General features: G+C 39.1%; 2 protein-coding genes across 4 annotated transcripts in view; one reads left to right on the top strand and one right to left on the bottom strand.

The window, feature by feature from the left end:
- The first annotated feature begins 25 nt into the window (after window positions 1-25).
- Window positions 26-20181, top strand: part of LOC137186635 (dual specificity protein phosphatase 14-like) — a 59723-nt gene continuing 39567 nt past the window's right edge. The window contains exon 1 of the mRNA XM_067595708.1: window positions 26-2395. Coding sequence (XP_067451809.1) covers window positions 2181-2395 — 215 coding nt within the window. The 5' untranslated portion in view covers window positions 26-2180. The remainder of the gene's footprint in view (window positions 2396-20181) is intronic.
- The window catches only part of LOC137186632 (scavenger receptor cysteine-rich type 1 protein M130-like), a 26698-nt gene continuing 23847 nt past the window's right edge, over window positions 17331-20181 (bottom strand). For 2 of the 3 annotated variants that reach the window (XM_067595702.1, XM_067595704.1), the window contains 4 exons: window positions 19972-20181; window positions 18987-19316; window positions 18269-18351; window positions 17331-18148 (listed from right to left, as the gene is read on the bottom strand). The exon at window positions 19972-20181 is cut by the window's right edge and continues 72 nt beyond it. In XM_067595702.1, coding sequence (XP_067451803.1) covers window positions 18029-18148; window positions 18269-18351; window positions 18987-19316; window positions 19972-20181 — 743 coding nt within the window. In that variant the 3' untranslated portion in view covers window positions 17331-18028. The remainder of the gene's footprint in view (window positions 18149-18268; window positions 18352-18986; window positions 19317-19971) is intronic. The other variant, XM_067595703.1, reaches the window with a different exon arrangement.

Here is a 20181-nt window from a genome sequence, read left to right as displayed (position 1 = left end):
AAATTTATAACAAGTCTACTTTACCAGAGCTTTCAGCCACATCTCTTGAGCTTCATCAGTCGTCATGGTTTAGTTGTCAGAACTATTTCACCTGAACGCCTCCCCAAAAACTCATCAGATCTAATAATAATAATAATAATAATAATAATAATAATATGAAGAGACTTCAGAGTTTCCAGCAGATTAAAACGTGTCTATAAAACAGTTTGATTCACTTTTCGAAGCTTTTTATCGTCAAACACGATGTTTCATTACTAGAAAAATAAAACCTGCTGAAAGTTACTGTTGGATTATAAGAAGTGATGACTTCTAAAGAGCTCGAGGGTTGAGATGAGTAAGTTTAAAATGCTTAAATCGTCATGGATACGTCGTTGATTCTGTGCAGAGAATCAGCTGATTATTTCCTCTCTGCAGGTCGAATTTTATAGAAATGAAGTGAAACTAATAAACTGCCAGAAAACCGATGAAATCAACCATTCCAGTCAGAATAAAACATCTTCAAACTCTGAATCATCTGTCAGAGTTTAGAGGAAACAAACATTCGGGCACAAGTAGATAAATAATAAAAACATCCGGTTTTCTGATGTTTGATTTGTTTGGCGGCGTCAGAACGTTGTGATGTTTTATAAAAAGTCAGTTTCAACATCTGTAAAGACATTTAGAAGAGTTTTAGGAAAACATAGCAGCTCATTGGATCATTTTTATCAACTGTTTGACAGTTTCAGGAGGATTCGCAGCAGATTCAAACATTTCAGCTCAACGTCCACAAGTTTCATTGATCTACATCCTGCGAACCGACGCCGTCAGATTCAAAACATCTCACAGGAAGGTTTTATATTTAATAAGAGCGACGACAGCACGACTTACCTTCAGACGCCACGTTTATCACCAATCACGACGGCGCGACACGTCGCAGTCGGGTGCAGCTGTGGGGCGGAGCGACCGTTAGAGAAGGCGGACGGTCGCCGAGAGCGTAAAATATAAAAGTCATTATGTTTTTGTCATTTCCTGTCCGTGACGCTGAAATTATTCTTTTGACTGTTTAGAGTTTTTAGTTTTGTCTCCATCAGGATGTTTTTACATTCAGTGACGCTGGAATCAGGAGTTTGATATTAGCATTAGCTAACATTAGCATCGTTAGCATTATCAGTGAATGGGTAAAGCTAACGATGCTAATCGATGACATTCAGACGTCGGTGTTTCCTGACATGTCGATGCCTTACAACAGGAAGTGGACTGAATGTCGACCAAACTGTTATTTTGAATGTTTGTTATTTTTCTGAGAGCCTTATTCTCTGTATGATCTGTGTTTGTGAGGATATTAAAGATGGATTATTGTTACTGAAAGACGTAAATCCTGAGTTGAATTAATTAATTTGTTGAAGTGTCGTCTCAGCCCGTCATGGGATTATAAGATGATTTATCAAAGTTCACAGATCCAAACCCACAACACCAACAAAGAAGAAAAACCCCAAAATGATGCAGCTCTTATTGATTCGAGGTTTCCAGCAGTGGAAAGTAACTAAATACATTTACTAAAGTACTGAAGTACAGTTTAGAGGTACTTGTACTTTACTTGAGTATTTCCATGTGATGCTACTTTCTACATTTCAGAGGGAAATATTGTACTTTCTACTCCACTACATTTATTTGACAGCTTTAGTTACTTTTCAGATGAAGATTTGACCATAGTCAAATCTTCCAAAAAGTCCAAAAACTGAAAACAGATTTGTGTATCAGAACTTTGTTTTTTCTTCTTTCCTCTCCCATTAATCATCTCACCACCCCTCAGATTTATCTGGTAGATGGTTCCACAGGAGAGGAGCCTGATAGCTGAAGGCTCTGCCTCCCATTCTACTTTTAAAGACTGTAGGAACCACCAGTAAGCTGCATACTGGGAGCGCAGTGTTCTAGTGGGATAATACGGTACTATGAGCTCTTTAAGATATGATGGTGCCTGACCATTAAGGGCTTTGTAAGTTAGGAGAAGGATTTTAAATTCTATTCCAGATTTTACAGGAAGCCAATGCAGTGAAGCTGAAATGGGAGAAATGTGGTCTCTTTTTCTAGTTTTAGTCATTCGCATCAACAACATGATCAGTTTGGGAAGAACTAAAATCAGAAAGTGCAAACATGAGCAAAGTGTCTGCAGATAAATTAATGAACAATAAAAAGATGATATGAAAAAAATTGGGCTGGAGGACGTTTCCTACCCGCAGTTGGATGGCCTGCAGGTCCTCCATGTCCCCGTCCAGGACCGACCTCACGCCCCGCTGGGACGGTACTTCGACCTCGTGGCGGAGCGGATCCACCAGAACCGGACGGGGACGACTCTGGTTCACTGCAGCGCCGGCAGGAGCCGGTCCCCGTCTCTGATCATGGCCTACCTGATGAGGTCAGCAGACACTCACCTGTCACTGTTACTAACCCTGGAGGTCAGAGTTCAGGTCTCTGATGTGGTTCAGCAAGTAACTAAATGCATTTTAAAAAACATCCTTTTAACTCTATTTTCTAAATCCTCCATCAGTTTGTCTGAATGATGTATTTGTGCAACTGTTACACAAATATTTAAGTTTAAAATGTTAAATTCTGTAAATGAGATTAAACAGATGCTGCTGTTCAAAGTCCAAACTGGTCTCATATCTGTTTACTGATCAGATCAGCTGATCAATTGATCAGGTTTCTTTTTAGTAAAACTACAGAACTAAGAGCAGAGTTGGAATAAACAGATCTGCAGTTTGTGAGTGAAACACTGAAACGAGCTCGGCTGTGATTGGACAGAAACAATGTAAATAACAAATAAGTTTATTGTGACAGAAGAAGAAACGATCAGTACTACAGTCAGTACTACAGTCAGTACGTCAGTCAGTATTACAGTCAGTACTACAGTAAGTACTGCAGTCAGTACTACAGTCAGTACTACAGTCAGTACTACAGTCAGTACGTCAGTCAGTATTACAGTCAGTACTACAGTAAGTACTGCAGTCAGTACTACAGTCAGTACTACAGTCAGTACTGCAGTAAGTACTGCAGTCAGTACTACAGTCAGTACTACAGTAAGTACTACAGTCAGTATTACAGTCAGTACGTCAGTCAGTACTACAGTCAGTACTACAGTAAGTACTACAGTCAGTACTACAGTCAGTATTACAGTCAGTATTACAGTCAGTACTACAGTCAGTACGTCAGTCAGTATTACAGTCAGTACTACAGTAAGTACTGCAGTCAGTACTACAGTCAGTACTACAGTCAGTACTACAGTAAGTACTGCAGTCAGTACTACAGTCAGTACTACAGTAAGTACTACAGTCAGTATTACAGTCAGTATTACAGTCAGTACGTCAGTCAGTACTACAGTCAGTACTACAGTAAGTACTACAGTCAGTACTACAGTCAGTATTACAGTCAGTATTACAGTCAGTACGTCAGTCAGTACTACAGTCAGTACTACAGTAAGTACCACAGTAAGTACTACAGTCAGTGCTACAGTCAGTACTGCAGTCAGTACTGCAGTCAGTACTACAGTCAGTGCTACAGTCAGTACTGCAGTCAGTACTGCAGTCAGTACTACAGTAAGTACTACAGTCAGTACTGCAGTCAGTGCTACAGTCAGTACTACAGTCAGTACGTCAGTCAGTACTGCAGTCAGTGCTATAGTCAGTACTACAGTCAGTACTGCAGTCAGTACTGCAGTCAGTCTTTGTACATCATTAACACTGGTGGATGGTGTGTAGTAGGTTTGTGTATTTTGGATTGCTTCTCTTTCTTGTTTTGTGAACACGCTGCAAACTAATTTCCCTCGGAGATCATAGAGTTAATCTAATAAATCATGCAAAGGTATTCCAGTAGAGCTGCAGGATATGAATATAGAGCTGTAGAATATGAATATAGAGCTGCAGAATATAAATATAGATCTGCTGAACATGAATATAGATCTGCAGAATATAAATATAGATCTGCAGAATATGAATATAGAGCTGCAGAATATGAATATAGAGCTGCAGAATATGAATATATAGTTGCAGAATATGAATGTAGTTCTGCAGAATATAAATATGGATCTGCGGGATATGAATATATAGCTGCAGAATATGAATATAGAGCTGCAGAATATGAATATAGAGCTGCAGAATATAAATATAGATCTGCTGAACATGAATATAGATCTGCAGAATATAAATATAGATCTGCAGAATATGAATATAGAGCTGCAGAATATGAATATAGAGCTGCAGAATATGAATATATAGCTGCAGAATATGAATGTAGTTCTGCAGAATATAAATATGGATCTGCGGGATATGAATATATAGCTGCAGAATATGAATATAGAGCACAGAATATGAACACAGAGCTGCAGAATATGAATATATAGCTGCAGAATATGAATATAGAGCTGCAGAATATGAATATAGAGCACAGAATATGAACACAGAGCTGCAGAATATGAATATAGAGCACAGAATATGAACACAGAGCTGCAGAATATGAATATATAGCTGCAGAATATGAATTCAGAGCTGCAGAGTATGAATACAGAGCTGCAGAGTATGAATACAGAGCTGCAGGATATGAATATAGAGCTGCAGAACATGAATATAGAGCTGCAGGATATGAATATATAGCTGCAGAACATGAATACAGAGCTGCAGGATATGAATATATAGCTGCAGAATATGAATTCAGAGCTGCAGAATATGAATATAAATCTGCAGAACATGAATATATAGCTGCAGGATATGAATATAGAGCTGCAGGATATGAATATATAGCTGCAGAATATGAATATAGAGCTGCAGAGTATGAATACGGAGCTGCAGGATATGAATATATAGCTGCAGAATATGAATATAGAGCTGCAGGATATGAATATAGAGCTGCAGAACATGAATATATAGCTGCAGGATATGAATATATAGCTGCAGGATATGAATATAGAGCTGCAGAGTATGAATACAGAGCTGCAGGATAAGAATATATAGCTGCAGAACATGAATATAGAGCTGCAGGATATGAATATATAGCTGCAGAATATGAATACAGAGCTGCAGAGTATGAATACAGAGCTGCAGAGTATGAATACAGAGCTGCAGGATATGAATATATAGCTGCAGAACATGAATATAGAGCTGCAGGATATGAATACAGAGCAGCAGAGTATGAATACAGAGCTGCAGGATATGAATATATAGCTGCAGGATATGAATATAGATCTGCAGAATATGAATGTAGATCTGCAGAATATGAATATAGAGCTGCAGAATATGAATATAGAGCTGCAGAACATGAATATAGTTCTGCAGAATATGAATATAGTCCTGCAGAATATGAATATAGAGCACAGAATATGAATATAGAGCTGCAGAATATGAATATAGAGCTGCAGAGTATGAATATAGAGCTGCAGAATATGAATATAATTCTGCAGAATATAAATATAGTCCTGCAGAATATGAATATAGAGCACAGAATATGAATATAGTTCTGCAGAATATAAATATAGTCCTGCAGGATATGAATATAGAGCTGCAGAACATGAATATAGATCTGCAGAATATGAATATAGTCCTGCAGAATATGAATATAGAGCACAGAATATGAATATAGTCCTGCAGAATATGAATATAGAGCTGCAGAATATGAATATAGAGCACAGAATATGAATATAGAGCTGCAGAATATGAATACAGAGCTGCAGAATATGAATATAATTCTGCAGAATATAAATATAGAGCTGCAGAATATGAATATAGTTCTGCAGAATATGAACATAGAGCTGCAGAATATGAAGATGAGCAGCAGAGACGCCTGAGAGGACGCCTGACAGGACGCCTGACAGGATGGGACAGTGGTGTTGAGTTGTCCTCAGAGGACAGACTGAAGGACTTCTAGAGTTTTGTACTAAAACATATTTATTTCTTCTATAAATTGATATTTAGACGTCCTCTCTTACCAATCAACAATCAGAATGCAATATTGACATCGAGTTGGTCCAATGATAGTTTCCAGAATTCATCTTCAATTCTCTCCACTGTAAGGCAGAGTAGCAGCAGTAGATAGCTTCTTGCTTAGTCAGTGCAACAGCTGGCTTGTTGTAGCAGCCTGAAGGACTCTTTATACATCCATGGAAGGACTGTTAAGACTGTTGTTAAGCTAACGGGAGAAATTATCTGGACTGTGCAGTGCAGCAACAGCAGGACACCACCAGGGAGGCTGGAGAGAGAAGCAACCGGAGAAACAACCAGGAGAGTTAGCTTGTTTGTCATTGTTGCTAATGATATCAGACTGGTTAACCAGCAGCCATAAAGTTCTGTTAACTAACATACAAAATGACCAACAGCCACAAATGGATGTCATGACATGAATACTTCATCTCCATGAAAGAAAGAAGAAGACGTCAGATAACGTGAGTCAGATACAGCTTCTCTCTCTCTGTCTCTTTGGTCGCTAATTATATCTCTGATGGTTAAATGTCTCTCTGTGTGGCTTTTTTTAATGTTTTTAATCCCCTTAACAAGAATGCAGCAGAGATCATATAATGTGTTGTGGGTAAGATTAGTTTGCTTGTTGAAGTTACAGTGAGCTGTCTGGACTCACTCATTCATTTGTTTTTAATTGAGTGGTTGTTCAGTCACCTGTTGATGTTGTGTGATTAGTGAATGAGTGTGCAGGAGGTCTGGCTGCTGCTTCTGACAGTTTCTTTAGTTCGTTTTTAAGCTGAGTCGTATATTGAGTAATAAGCTTAAAGTAACTAGAATAACAAGTGTTAACTAGTGGTGTAACGGATTGTAGTTCATCCGTGATCCATATGGATCGAACTGCGGATTAATTGCTAAATTTAATGTCTCATTTAAGACAAAGTAAATAAACTGCTCTAAGTACAAGTCATGGGCAGACAGCGTGTCGCTAACAGGGATTTTAAAGAGCAACGATCAAACCAACATCTAACGGGTCAGAAGTGAAATTTGAGTTATGTTAACCTGCTGTCTAATTTGCTGCAGCTGAACAGCTAATTAGCATCTTGCTGCTAACTGATGTTAGTGGTGAATGTTTGTTATCGTCATGTTTTGATGATGTGGACAGAGGCTGTTTCATTCACTGTTTAAAAGAGGAAGGTATCATGTCTCATATTGCAATAATTGAGCATTGAATATTTCATATATTTTTTTTTATTTTATTCAAACATTAGACATCTTAAGTGTTGTTTTCATATAAGACCATGGGCTAAAGTTCCTTGCTGTTTCTGGCTGTAAGTGTGTTACAAAATTAATGGAAAACAAAGTTTTATTTGTCTCCCCCTTTTTTTTCGCTGATCCTAATAATGATCTGATCCATGATTCAAATCCGTGATACGATCCAAATTGTGAGTTTTGTGTTCATGTTAACACCCCTAGTGTTAACATGTCAGCTTTGTAGACTATATTTTGTATGTCGCGCACATAGATAAGAGTGTGTAAGTCATGTATTTGATACATGCATTAATACTTTCTGATGTGAACCTACACTTATAGATCTGTGAATGTTTTTAGTGTTCAGTCTTTCTAGTATTCAGCACTGATCTGTTCCTGTATCACATTATAAGCTCTGTGCTACTTTATATATTTCTGTGTACCAAGAAAATACACAGGAAACACAAGTAAATCATGTGATATGTTGTCTGTTTTTGATGAGAACATAAATTTGTTGTCACAATAGAACAGTACTATAAATTTGAATTTCACTTTGTTGGTAAAATGACACATTTGAACCACTCCATGGCTAAAATGAGCTCTTCTTTGTTTAGAGACAATATGTATATGCTAAATGTCTTTAAAGAAGCAGCTTTTTCACCACTCAAGCAAATTGTTTTATTGGCATATAAAATTGCTCCCCACCCCTCTGATTTCATCAGGTGGGGGACAATGATATAGTTTGATGCGGTATGTTGGTTTTCCTCCTGTCCTCCCCAATTTTTTGAGTCACCAGCGGCCACTGATGTATATAGACCTTTCTGCTGTATCCTACAAAAATGAGCTGCATTCAACTCCCACACCCATCCCCCCCCTTTCTTCCCTCCTATTCTCTCTATTCTTGCGAGGACCCATTCTGTGTCCAGCTGCAGTTACTTATTGTCTCTACACACCTGACAGTACACATTTGAATCAAACTTTCAAAATAAAAGCACACCACACTTGTAAGAAATATCCCTCATTTTTAAAAAGCAAAATGATCTGATCCCGACGGGCCAGAGTGCGAGGTCCCAACGCTTTAATTATTTATAATAATTTCTATTGATTTAATAGTCATTAGTTATTGCTGATAGCCAAACCTGTAACCAAGGCCAACAATATAATCAATAAAAAGCCGTCCTGTGTGAGGAGTGTGTGTAGTTGCTTTAACCTCACATATCAATGTTTATTTTCACAACTGAGCACACACTTCTTAACCTTTTTCTGTCTGAACTAAATATAAATGGAATTTATAATGAAATGATATGAAACATTCTACAGTATTATTGATTTGCTGTTATCAAAGTCAAATGAATGACGTCAGTGACGTCCAGGTGCTGCTCAGGTAGGCAGGCTGTGAGTCCCAGACGAGGCTGGTATCAGTAATATTTACTCCTCTATGAACAGTCAGACTGTTAAACCAGCAGGCAAATCATGTTCATGTTTTTACCGTCTGATTTCAGGGAAGAGATGGATTCCTCTTCAGTCCAATTCAAAATGTACAACTTTATTTCTTTTTAACAAACAAACAACACATGGTACAACCTCCTAACGCTGATATTTTCATCAAAGCTGAAAAAATTGACATAGTCACTGATTTTAAATATCTTGGTGTGACACAGGATCCAAATTTGAACTTTAAGAAACATGTTTAAAAAAATGGTTAAAACCATAAAGAACAACTTAGCAAATTTTAGACATATTAGAAACTGTCTCTCTTTGGACGCTGCAGATATTTATGCAGCTATGATTCTTTCCCAGATGTTTTATTGCATCACATGTTGGAGGCAGGCTGGAGAAACAGCCATAAAACCTCTTGAGTCCTTATACAAACAAACTCTAAAGACAAAAAGCCAATGCATTTCCATCACTGTAGGGTTCTGGAGAAAAACAATTTACTGAGCTTTGACAATTTTAGATTATTCTCAAATTTGTGCCTAGTTTATAAAATGTTAAATGGTTTGTCCTCCTCCACTATGTGACTATGTGTTCACTTGCTCAGTAAGTTCTATTAGATCCTCCAGAATATCCTCTATACATGATTGGACCATTTCATCACACTGCATTTGGACAGTCAGCTTTCTCTGTGAAAGCCACAACTCAGTGGAACGTCCTACCTGATGATATGAAGAACTGCAGTTTTATCAATACATTCAAAGCCAAATTAAAACATCTGCTAAAAACTAGAATGGAGAATGAAGGAACACTTTCTGTCTTATCTGATGTCGATCAGAAATGACGTCCAGACTGTTTTATTAGCTGACATGTAAACATAAACTGTAGCCTGTTTATTTTTATGATGACAGCATGTTGTGCTGTTGCATGTTGGGATTATTTTCTATTCACTATTGAAGTTTGCTGCACATAGAGCTGAATTAAACCAAACCAGATTAACTTGTGTGTAACTTGGGCAGCAATTAAACCAGTCAATGAAGACATCCCAGCATATATTCATACATCTCAAGACTTTTAATAATGCAACTTTCTTTGTGACTTCACCAAAAGTATGTCATCAGAAAGAGGACATGGTTCAAACGTTAAAAGATTATAGTTATTTTTCCCCAAATAATTAAAGCAGACACTCGTGCCAGCGTGGTGTCCAGTTCTCTTCATGGATGTATAAAGACAACTGGATACAGGAACAGTCACATGATGCTATTGGGCCCAAAAAGACTTTTTCCCACAGACTTACATTGTGAAAGAGACGTCTGTAAATCACCAGAGCATCACATCTCCCGTGAAACGACTCGTTTCACTATCAGAGTTTGATCCATTCAGTTCGATCATGTTTCAAAAGTCTTGAAGAACGTACAATTGAATTGTTTTATCCCCGTTCAAGTTAGCTGGAGGGCTAAACCGGAAGTAGCCGTCTCAGCCGGTGGAAGTCTCTAGTGAGCATGCTCCATGAATGCATGTGCAGTATATTTTCATCAAAGTACATAAGTTAACTGTTTTAGCAGCTTTCTTATTTTTAGAGTTAAATATGGTTTTAATGTATTGTTTGGTTTCATTTTCAAAAACACATAAACTCATCCGACTCAATCACAATTCCTGAGAAAACATGAAATAAGAACTTTTGACTGCTTTCCTGCTACTATGACTGAAGGCTTGTTAAAATAAGGTCAATCCAACAACAAACCATGTAGTCATATTTAAAAAGTCACACATCTTAACACACTATATCTCTAAAAATACAAGTAATGTAATTTTCATTATTGTTGAAATTAAACATAACTATCACCAAATCATCTATCTTTAGCTTATACAGTCTATGCTTTAGCTTGGTTAGCACATGCATTCAATATGTTAGTCATTGTTTATTTTTGTTATCTTCATTTTAGACAAAGAAATATGCCATCACTGACCAGCTCGACATCCTCCACAGAGGCCAAGAGTGAATATAAATATCATAGAAATATCTGGAAATCAGATCTTGCCTATTGTGATTTCAGCATAAGAGGAATTTTTTCATTTGAGAACGATATAAACTAACTGAAGTTTTTAACATTAAATTACATCCATTATACACTAATAGAGCACACTGCAGACTGGTAAAATATAGAAAAATAAGATAGAAATATAAAATATGTTAAATTTAATAACACACCAGCACAAGGTTTCATATAAAGGTGATATTTCTTTTCATTTTAACATCAACAGGAGCCTAAATCTACATTATTGGTGGCAGCTGCATTCCACATGGAGAAAAACGACTATCAGGACCAACCTTGGTCTGGATGTCCGGGTCCAGTGGTTCGGCTAGGGGGACGTGGTTTGGAGAAACCTCCTCCCCTTCTTTCATCGGTGCCTTGGAGGAGGAGCTGTGCCAGATGTCCTGGTGATCCACTGTGGAGGAAATGACCTCAGGAGCATCAAGAGCATCAAGCATGTCGCAGGGAACAAGCAGGACCTGCAAGATCTCCACCAACAGTTTCCTCAGATGAAGATCATCTTCTCTGCCATCATCCAGCAGGGCCAGTGGAGGTCTGCCCACAATAAGAAGATGGACAAAGCCCAGCGCTTCATTAACAGTGTGATGCCTACCTTTGTTTTGTCTGTAGGTGGAAGCATTGTACATCATCCTCAGGTAAAGCATCGAAGTCCTGGCCATTTTTTGGATGATGGAGTTCATTTCACTACTCTGGGAAATGATATATTTTTAACAAATATCACCAAGTGTCTGAAAGACCAAATCCAGACGGGTGATGCTGGATTTGGATTTCCTGCTAATGTTTTGGCAGCAAAAAAGAGGCCAGGATTTTATACTTCATGATGTTTGATGTGCAATTTTTTTTTTAGATGCAAGGGTAGCCATCACACTTGTCAATTCTGTCACAGCTCTTCCTCTTCCTCTCCCTTCCTCTTCTATCTTCTCCAAACCCTTTGCTTTACCTCAGCCATTTCACCTGATGGACTTCCTCAGGTGTTTTCCCCCCATGGTTAATGTAGTCAGGGGTTTGTAGAGTCAGACAAAAGTTCTGCCTGTTTTTGTGCAAATAAATATTTTTTTTTATTTAACTCTGGTATGCATGCCTCTGATTTACTGTAGCATCACACACTATTAAAAGAACAAGCAGTTTATGTAAAAGACTTCAAGAGTAAAGTTTTTTGCCTAACAAGTAAAGAACTTTACCTCACATCAGGGGTGTCACTGGGCCTATAAATTTTCTTTAGCCCCCCCCCAAAATAAATGCACATTAGTAGTTTAAATCATAAATAGTTTTTTCTCATTCATTTTTCATTAAAATCAATTGAACTGTGCCATTGCATCTCCAAATTCACATTGTACCTAAAGTTAGACCTCAAGTTGTTACTCCTTTGTTCATGGTTCTCCTGGCTCCTTGCTTCATGTTAGCTAACTTTGGGTTTGAGTGAGGAAAAGACAAGAGGATAGGCTATATAACACTAATGTTATACAGTGGAAACTGCTTATATAATCCATATAAGCAGTTGATCACTGCTTGTATGGATCAAAAAGCTCAGGACAGAATCAGTCCTATACAAATGTTGTTTAAATAATTTGCTTATAGTAATCAAGTAGTCTGCTTACAGTTTTCATTTTGGGTCATTTCATACATGAAAACATGGGGGAAAAATTAAATTACGGTAACTCTATTTTTATTTTTTACCTTACTCCCATGATACACATATGATATTGTGGCAATGCAGCACCATTATCAAGGGTGTGGAGGTGCGGGGTGTGGGTGTGTTTATTTGTAACCGCTGTGAAACAGTCAGAAAATAATGTGATCACTTTAAGCTGTTTCCACTGCTGACGAGCCATCCAGCCAAAGTGTGAACGAGCAAAAGAGATAGAAATAATGTTACTGACAGCTCTTTACATACTTTGCTTTTATATGCCTCTTAAGTATTTCAAAACAATCATATCAGTAGGCATAGATTGTTGTTTATAATCAGTTAATGTCAGTGAAAAGGTCACATTGTGTTGATCATAACACAATTTTATGTCCCTCAATTCCTCAACATGTAGATGGAAATACAACATTTCTTCAAAAAAGGCAGCAACTCCGCTGAAGGCCAGTCAGGTGAGAAGATTTTGCCAGTTCAGACAAATACAAACTTAAACTGGTTGATCAGTCATTAAGCTTTGAGTTCTTCTAAATGTGAGTTTAATAAAATAACATGTTACTGAAAACAGGCGAGGAGAGGAAGAGGAGGAAGATGAAGGAGACTGACAGGGCTGAAGGAGCAGGTCTGATGAAGGTTAGTGATCAAGAAGAAAGCGAGTGAGAGTTGTTTAAGCTTTCGCTTAAAATTAATACTGAATTTTATGACATAGGCCTATTACTCACACAAAATATAAACTTTTAGTTTTAGAGGTTCACACATCAAACATCAGTCTGTGTATCAATAACATACTGAGGACCTGCAACTTATCTAAGAGAGAGGAGATAACATTCCTTGACTTCAGTACCTTTGCTTGATCTGTGCCTGTTGTAAGTGGATGGAAAGCATTTAAGTCATATTAGATCTGTGCTGAATACAAACTATGCAGAGACAGATCTATTGAATTGATTTTACACATATTGCTTCTCTAAAAAATCATGACAAACAGACATTTTGGGTCCATTAAAAAAAAATTCCTCCCCCCAGACCCTCTGGTAAAGGCTTAGCCCCCCTAACCATAAATCTCTAGCGACGCCCCTGCCTTACATCCCATTAGGTTTTATTTAATGCTGTCAAAGAAAACATACATGACATAACAAATGTATTTCTCATATACTGCTGGGGCAGCTGACAACAGTTAATGTTGAACACAGAAGATGTGCTTCTCTAAGATCAGCTGCTACTGAACTTATTCTTAAACATCAAACTGAGTGACAGTTTATGTCAATAAGTGTAAAGTAAGTAAGTAATGAGTCAGGTGAGAGGACTGGCAGGATGAGGACACATAGGAAAGAGGGAGACACAGAGATGATTCAAAAGTAAGAGTACTTGTTTACTTTGCATTTTCTTTGAATGAAAAGTGATGTTGGGACGGGCAGTAGTGCGTTTGGTTATTAGCAATAATTCATAATTATCTATGATAATTATGAATTATGAAAATAAGATATTGTTAACATTAATCAATAATTCAGGCACCAACTGTTGGATCTGTGAGGAACACAGTTGATTATTTGCAATAATTATCAATTATCAAAGATAATTAACTAATTATGACAATTAATAGAATTATTGATATGAATTAACAAATTCGGGGCACCACCCGGAAACCGGGACCAATAACCAAACAAGGTAGTCTCATAAATGGGAGTTCACCTAGAATGTTAATATCTGAGAGATATCAACATTCAAGGATGAACAAAGAAGGGTGAATTCGAGCTCTGACTCCTTCAATCAGCCACTTTTCACAATATTACACACAATAATGACAGAAGAACTTCTCTTTAAAGATATAACAGTGTTTATTAAACTTAGCAAAATTAACAAAGTTAACAAATGCTTCAGTCAATAAACAACTATTCTAAGATCTAATCCTACCTAACAAAACACAAACAGCTATGTACAGGGTTGGACACATGCAGGGGAATGCATGTGTGTGTGTGTGTGTGTGTGTGTGTGTGTGCGCGTGTGTGTGACAAGATGGCGACGGGGCCTGACGTGATGACGTTGTCGGTCTACGACGCGGACGTGACTATGGGAGGAAGTCACGTCACGCGAGAACCGGATGGCAGAAGTATGGCAGTGTCTTGGTTAGACAGAAGCAAGACGGCACCGCCTGGTGGACGGCATCTCGCACTCACTCACTTCTGTGAAAAACACACATGTCTGATGGTGGATAAGGAAAGACAAAGCGAAGCTTTGTCCGATGTTATTTGACCATCAGATGCGCAAAAGATGCTGGTGCGTGTATGTGTGTGTGCGCACGTGTGTGTATGTGTGTTAGTCAGAAGAGAGAAGGAAGAAGGAGAGAAAGCGATTGTGAGAGGAAGAGAAGCTTTGTCCACAGACAATGCGCGTACGGACGGCAGTCTGTAACGCACGTTGTCTGGTTTCTAATCGACAAAGCAACTTACTTTCTCTCTCACGATGGCACAAACACAGCGGTAGTCCCGAGCGGGACAAACACAAAACAGTCTAGCGTGGTGAACACAACTAAACAGGCAGCAAACTTAAAAACTCCTCAGAGTAAAGCAGGAAAAATGGACTCGGTGGTCCGTCAACAGCACAACAAACAATAGCAAAAGCTAAGAGCTAAATGCTAAACAACAGCAACTGATGCTGATAAGAACACACAATTAACACTGCCTCTGCCCAGACTTATGCCTCTTACTTGGTCGCTTCAGAAAGCGAGCAGGGTGTGTGTGTAATCCGTCGTTATGTCCGGCTTTGTCCTGGGCTTGGATGCAGATGGTGGCCGTTCTCGCACAGTCAGCGAAAAGCACGGCAGCTGGCTCTCAGCGGCGTGGCGGAGAGAACAGCAGAGTCGACTCGGTGAAGAAGCGTTTCTTCAGTCTCGAGGGAATTTGAGGACGCCGGCTGCAGCAGCGGTCTCTCTCGGATCCGGGAATGTGTTCGGGTTAACACGGGCGAAGTCTCGTCTCGTCCGGCGAGGGGAGTCTTCAATGAGGGGAAAACACGTGCGTGGGGTACCCCCTTTAGTCAGCTGATTCACACAGGAACAGGAGTTACCCCGAGCTCAGTGACATGGGAAAGGCGTGTGCTTCAGGACATGTTCAGTTTTTAAAGGGGCGGTGATGTCACGGCTGCGTCATCAGGACGCTCCGCTGTGCAGGAGCATCTCCGCCAATGAGGCTGTATGTTGACTGTTACCTGCTGAGGTGTGAAAATTGCAAAGCATCCTTGGAAATGGAGTTTGCAATGGACTCCCATTGTTTGTAAGCAGCATTTTTGGCGCTATTCCTTTGTCTTGGGGGAAACAAAGGAATAAAGCACCTCGTGGTCAGGCCTCACAGGTTACATGTAGGCCCTCTCTGTGTGACCTCATACCAAGCTCAAAGTCCAACCACAAAGTAGGTAGCATTCAATACCTTTATGCACAAGTGTTCTTAATTAAGGCTGATACAAAATATCTTTGTCCCTGACTTCCACATGTTGGATTGTTGGAGAAATGTGTAGCCGCTCAAGTAAATAAACACCAAGATGGAATACTTGCACGGTTCACACATGGTTATTATTAGGTGACAGTGCAAACCACCGAGAATCACTCTGGTGCACACAGGTGTGCAGACCCTCTGGCAGATTGATGTTTGAGAATAGTGCAGTGTAGTGATCATCTTCCTCTTTTTCTGAAAGGACACAAAAGTAAAGACATCAGTACAAGAGATAATATTATAGTAAACAACTCAAAACTATATGGCACTGTCTTGTATACATATACACACACTCATAATAGATACAACAGTCAATATTATTGATTAAAAGATTAATTTGAAATCATATTGGTCAACTTTACCTCAGTGTCTTGTGTCTGCTGCATCTTCAGAGTCTCTCAAGAGCTGCTGTTGTCACTGATGATGCTCTGGTCCTTCACTGGAGCTGCTCCTGTCCTCATTGGTGTCATCACTGCAGTCTGGCTTCTTCACCTGGGTTCTGATGTGTGAAAGAAATGTCAAAAAAAAGTTCTTAAATACAACAAGATAGTTTGTGGTAATCAAAATGAAAACCTGGAATGTTATATGATAAAATACATTTATTTCAAAGATATAATCTAGAAACACTCAGCCATGCATGAAATAACAGGGAATATATACAGGTCATTTTGGACCCATGTTGTGCTTTAGAAGGGTAGTGATACCAAAATGATTTTTATTCAAAAACTAAGAAAGGAAAAATGAAAATAAAGATCTGTGATGATGAAATGAGGAATACCTGGAATACTGAATGATGAAATTAATTAATTGCAAAGATATAGGAAATAACAACTCAGTCGGGTCACGTTTGACCCATGTTGTGCACAAGCATGATGTGATGTGAAATTCATGGCCACGTTACCTTTTAAGATGAAATTACTCACCAACCAAGTAATGTTCTACTTTTCAGCTTTTCCCCAACTGGGGTGAAACTTTCCAACTTCCAAATAAGCTCGGAGTTGATGGAAAAACTGAAATTTGCTTATTTTTATCTCTTATCAGTCTCTCTCTTCGTCATAGACTACAAAACATTAACTAAATCGGTGCCTAAATTAGCTGTTCATGCACGACTCACATCCACGCTTGAAACTTAGATTCTGTCATGTGTTTTGTCCAAGTGGTGTTGCTGTATGTAGCTTTCCAAGATGGTGGACCTGATCATGCAGGTTGACTCAGATCGTGTAGTGACAGTGACCATATTTGGACGAGAGGGTGGAGCTGACCCTAACTCTAGCTGCTAGCTTGGTTAGCACAGTGCATTTACAGTCTATGGTTAACTGTTATAATGCTAATGCTAATGCTAATTTTTGCTAGTGATAAACAGACTTAAAACCATTAAAACAAAATATTCTTACTTGAAAAACTGAACATTTGACTCCTTAGAGGATCTTTTAGTGCAACCAAACGCTGAACAAGACTTTTTTAGCTTTGATGAATTGAATATCATGAAAATCTTAATTCCTTTTGTGGGTCTAACCTTCAAAATAAAACCAGCAAAGTATAAAAGTGTTATTGATACATTAGAAACTGATTTATTTGCATGAAACTGTCACATCCAATAAATGCAGGCTGAGTGAACATTCAGCAGAAACACATGTGCTTTAAATTCTGTCAAACAAAAGAATTTTTTTCTTGAAAAACAGCAAAACAAAGATAAAACATTTGATTTCACTCAATAACTTTTTCTTTCATTGTTTCTTTAACTCAAAAAGCAAATATTCTGAAAAAAGCAATAACACATTTCAGCTGAATAAGTAGTATATAGTATATAAAAGGCAGTGAAGAAAAAAGATATAAACCATCAAACAACTGGATGGATTTTTAAATGATTTGTTGACTCAACATTTATCCAGATGAGACCATAAAACTCTGGATTCATAAAAATATTTAAGTAAAAAACAGTTACAGCTGTTCACATGAGAGAAGTTAATGATGATAAAATATAACTATATACAGATAATCATGTTACAAATGGTCCAATCAGATCTCCTCTCTGCTCTTCTTCTACTGGTCTTAATAAAGGTCTCACTACTTCCTGTTGTGGCACTGAGCGTTGGTGCTGGATGTAAATCAGAAGCTGTGGATTCGACCAGTATGGACGTCATTCCTCACTGTACTGGGCTGCAAAAACCTGGCTGAGACTTAGAGGAGAGATGAACCCAAAGATGATTTTCTTCTTCGGTGGTTTGTGGCTCCTTGGAGGTCCTACTCTGCTCCCTGGGCTCCTTCCTCTTCAGCCGGCTCTCCTTCAGCTCTGGAAACACCGAGGTTATAAGAATCCAGCTCAATGTTCTCCTGTGGGCCTGACTTCTGCCCCCTGCTGGCCTGGAAAGACATGACAACACAGATCTAAGTTACTGCATCACTCCTCTCTTCAGTTCAATATAAACAGGCTGAGTGCTTCATTTCAACCAGTCCTCTAAACAACAAACATGTGTTCAGTACCTTCAGGATGAAAAAGACGACAGTGACGACCAACAGCAGAGTCACCGGCAGGACGACCAGTCTGATGATATGAACTGTTGGATCTGACGAGACACATTCAGTCATCACATTAGATCACATGACATCATGAGAACAACAGCTCCCATCAAACAGAAACTTTAGTGACGTTAAATCTCCTAAAATCACTGAAGTGTGAAGCAGCTTGCTGATAATAAGTTCATCTGATCTCCTCTGTATGCTGATGATGTGGGACAAAAACAACTCGTGTTTACAGCTGGTTTGAAAGAATGAATGAAAGTCTGCTGATTGTCTCCTTAAAGCTCCTGTCTGGTTGAAATGATTCAACTGATTGTTAACAATCAACATCTTTACATGCAGTTAAATCAAATGTGATCCTGGTGAAGCTCTGAGTTCTCCTGATGACATTCAGCTCATCATGTAAAGTCCTGTTTATTATCATTATAGTGCTTATCTGGCTTCACTGACTCGTTTGCTGTCTTTTACTTTTCACTACAACACAGTTGTTATGGTTCAATAACATTAAAGAAGCCGGGAAGGAAACAGTTTACAGTTCCTTCATCAGATTCTGCCTCAGCTCTCTGGTCGGTCGCTGGGTCGGTCCTGCTGCCTGATGACTTTTTATCATTTTTACAAACATGGAAACAAAGTCAGTGTGACGTCTCAGTTCCACTGAGCTTCACACTCTGCTTCAGCTTACCTGTGACAGTGAGAGACAGCAGACGGCTCTCAGAGGAGAAGTTATGAGCAAAAACATAGACGCCATAAACACAGCTGTAGTTTCCTTGGTGGGTGGGGTCTGCAGCAGGAAACAGGAAGTCAGCAGAGTGATTGACAGCTGGCTGGGTGTAGTTGTGTGTTGTGTTGGAGGAGGTGAAGGTGAGCTGGAAGGAGCCTCCTGGGTACTGAGGCTGGACGGAGCAGCTGATGGTGAAGTTGGAGCCCCGACGCACCAGAAACCCCTGCTGCTGGGCCTTGGAGACCCCGTCCATGGTAGAAGACACAGAGGTGATTGGCTTAAGCAGCAGGTCTGTAAACACAGAGAGATGATGAATCCTTCTTCCTCTGTGAGAAGCTGAATGTTGTTTTCTTCTCATTTGTTTGTTCAAATAAATGAACGTTGATCAGTGAGGTGATCACACAACACAGAGAACTCCTACATTCATGTGTAATACAGAGGAGTCAGAGAGCAGAGGAGGAAACAGATTAACATCCTCAGCTGCCTTCAGATCAGACAGAAAACAGCTGATCAACATGTTAATAAGACATTCATACAACACTGCAGGCACAATAGTTTCCAACAGGAACAAGTAGTGAACACGACACTGACATATCATCAGCTTTAAGTTGATATATTGAACTTGTTAGCAAACAGTTGCTTATTTGTTCAGGCAGCAAGCAACAACTATATTAATTTGTAATGTAGTTGTTGCTTGTAAGGTGGATGTGACTGAGCTGCTCAGGAGAACTGCAGGGTGTGTGAGTGAACCACAGCAGGTTGCTTAAAGCTGCAGATTGTCTCAGTTTGAAGCAATGAGCCTCCAGGAACAAGCTAACTTCTCTACCCTTTAGGATGCCGTCGTCCTGGATAAGTTTACAGTTCAGTCCAATGGAAACCAGCGACTATCACTGTGACAGAGGAAGGAAAATATTACTGTCATAGATGATGTCACTGATGGACTTACCTGAGCAGATGAGTTTCATGATGGAGGAATAGGAACGTGATGTTACACAGTCCCTCAGTGAAGATCCAGACTCAACACAGTCACGATTGATCCTCCATACAGATCTCTCTGAGGGCTCCTTTCTGTTTCCTGATGAAACAGCAGAGCCACAGTCTAACTCTGTACAAGCCACAGCTGCTATCTTCGGGCTCCAGTAAAAGTCATGCACTG

The sequence above is a fragment of the Thunnus thynnus genome, chromosome 7, assembly GCF_963924715.1.
Source record: "Thunnus thynnus chromosome 7, fThuThy2.1, whole genome shotgun sequence".
Lineage (NCBI taxonomy): Eukaryota > Metazoa > Chordata > Actinopteri > Scombriformes > Scombridae > Thunnus > Thunnus thynnus.
This window is presented reverse-complemented; position numbering and strand designations above follow the sequence as displayed.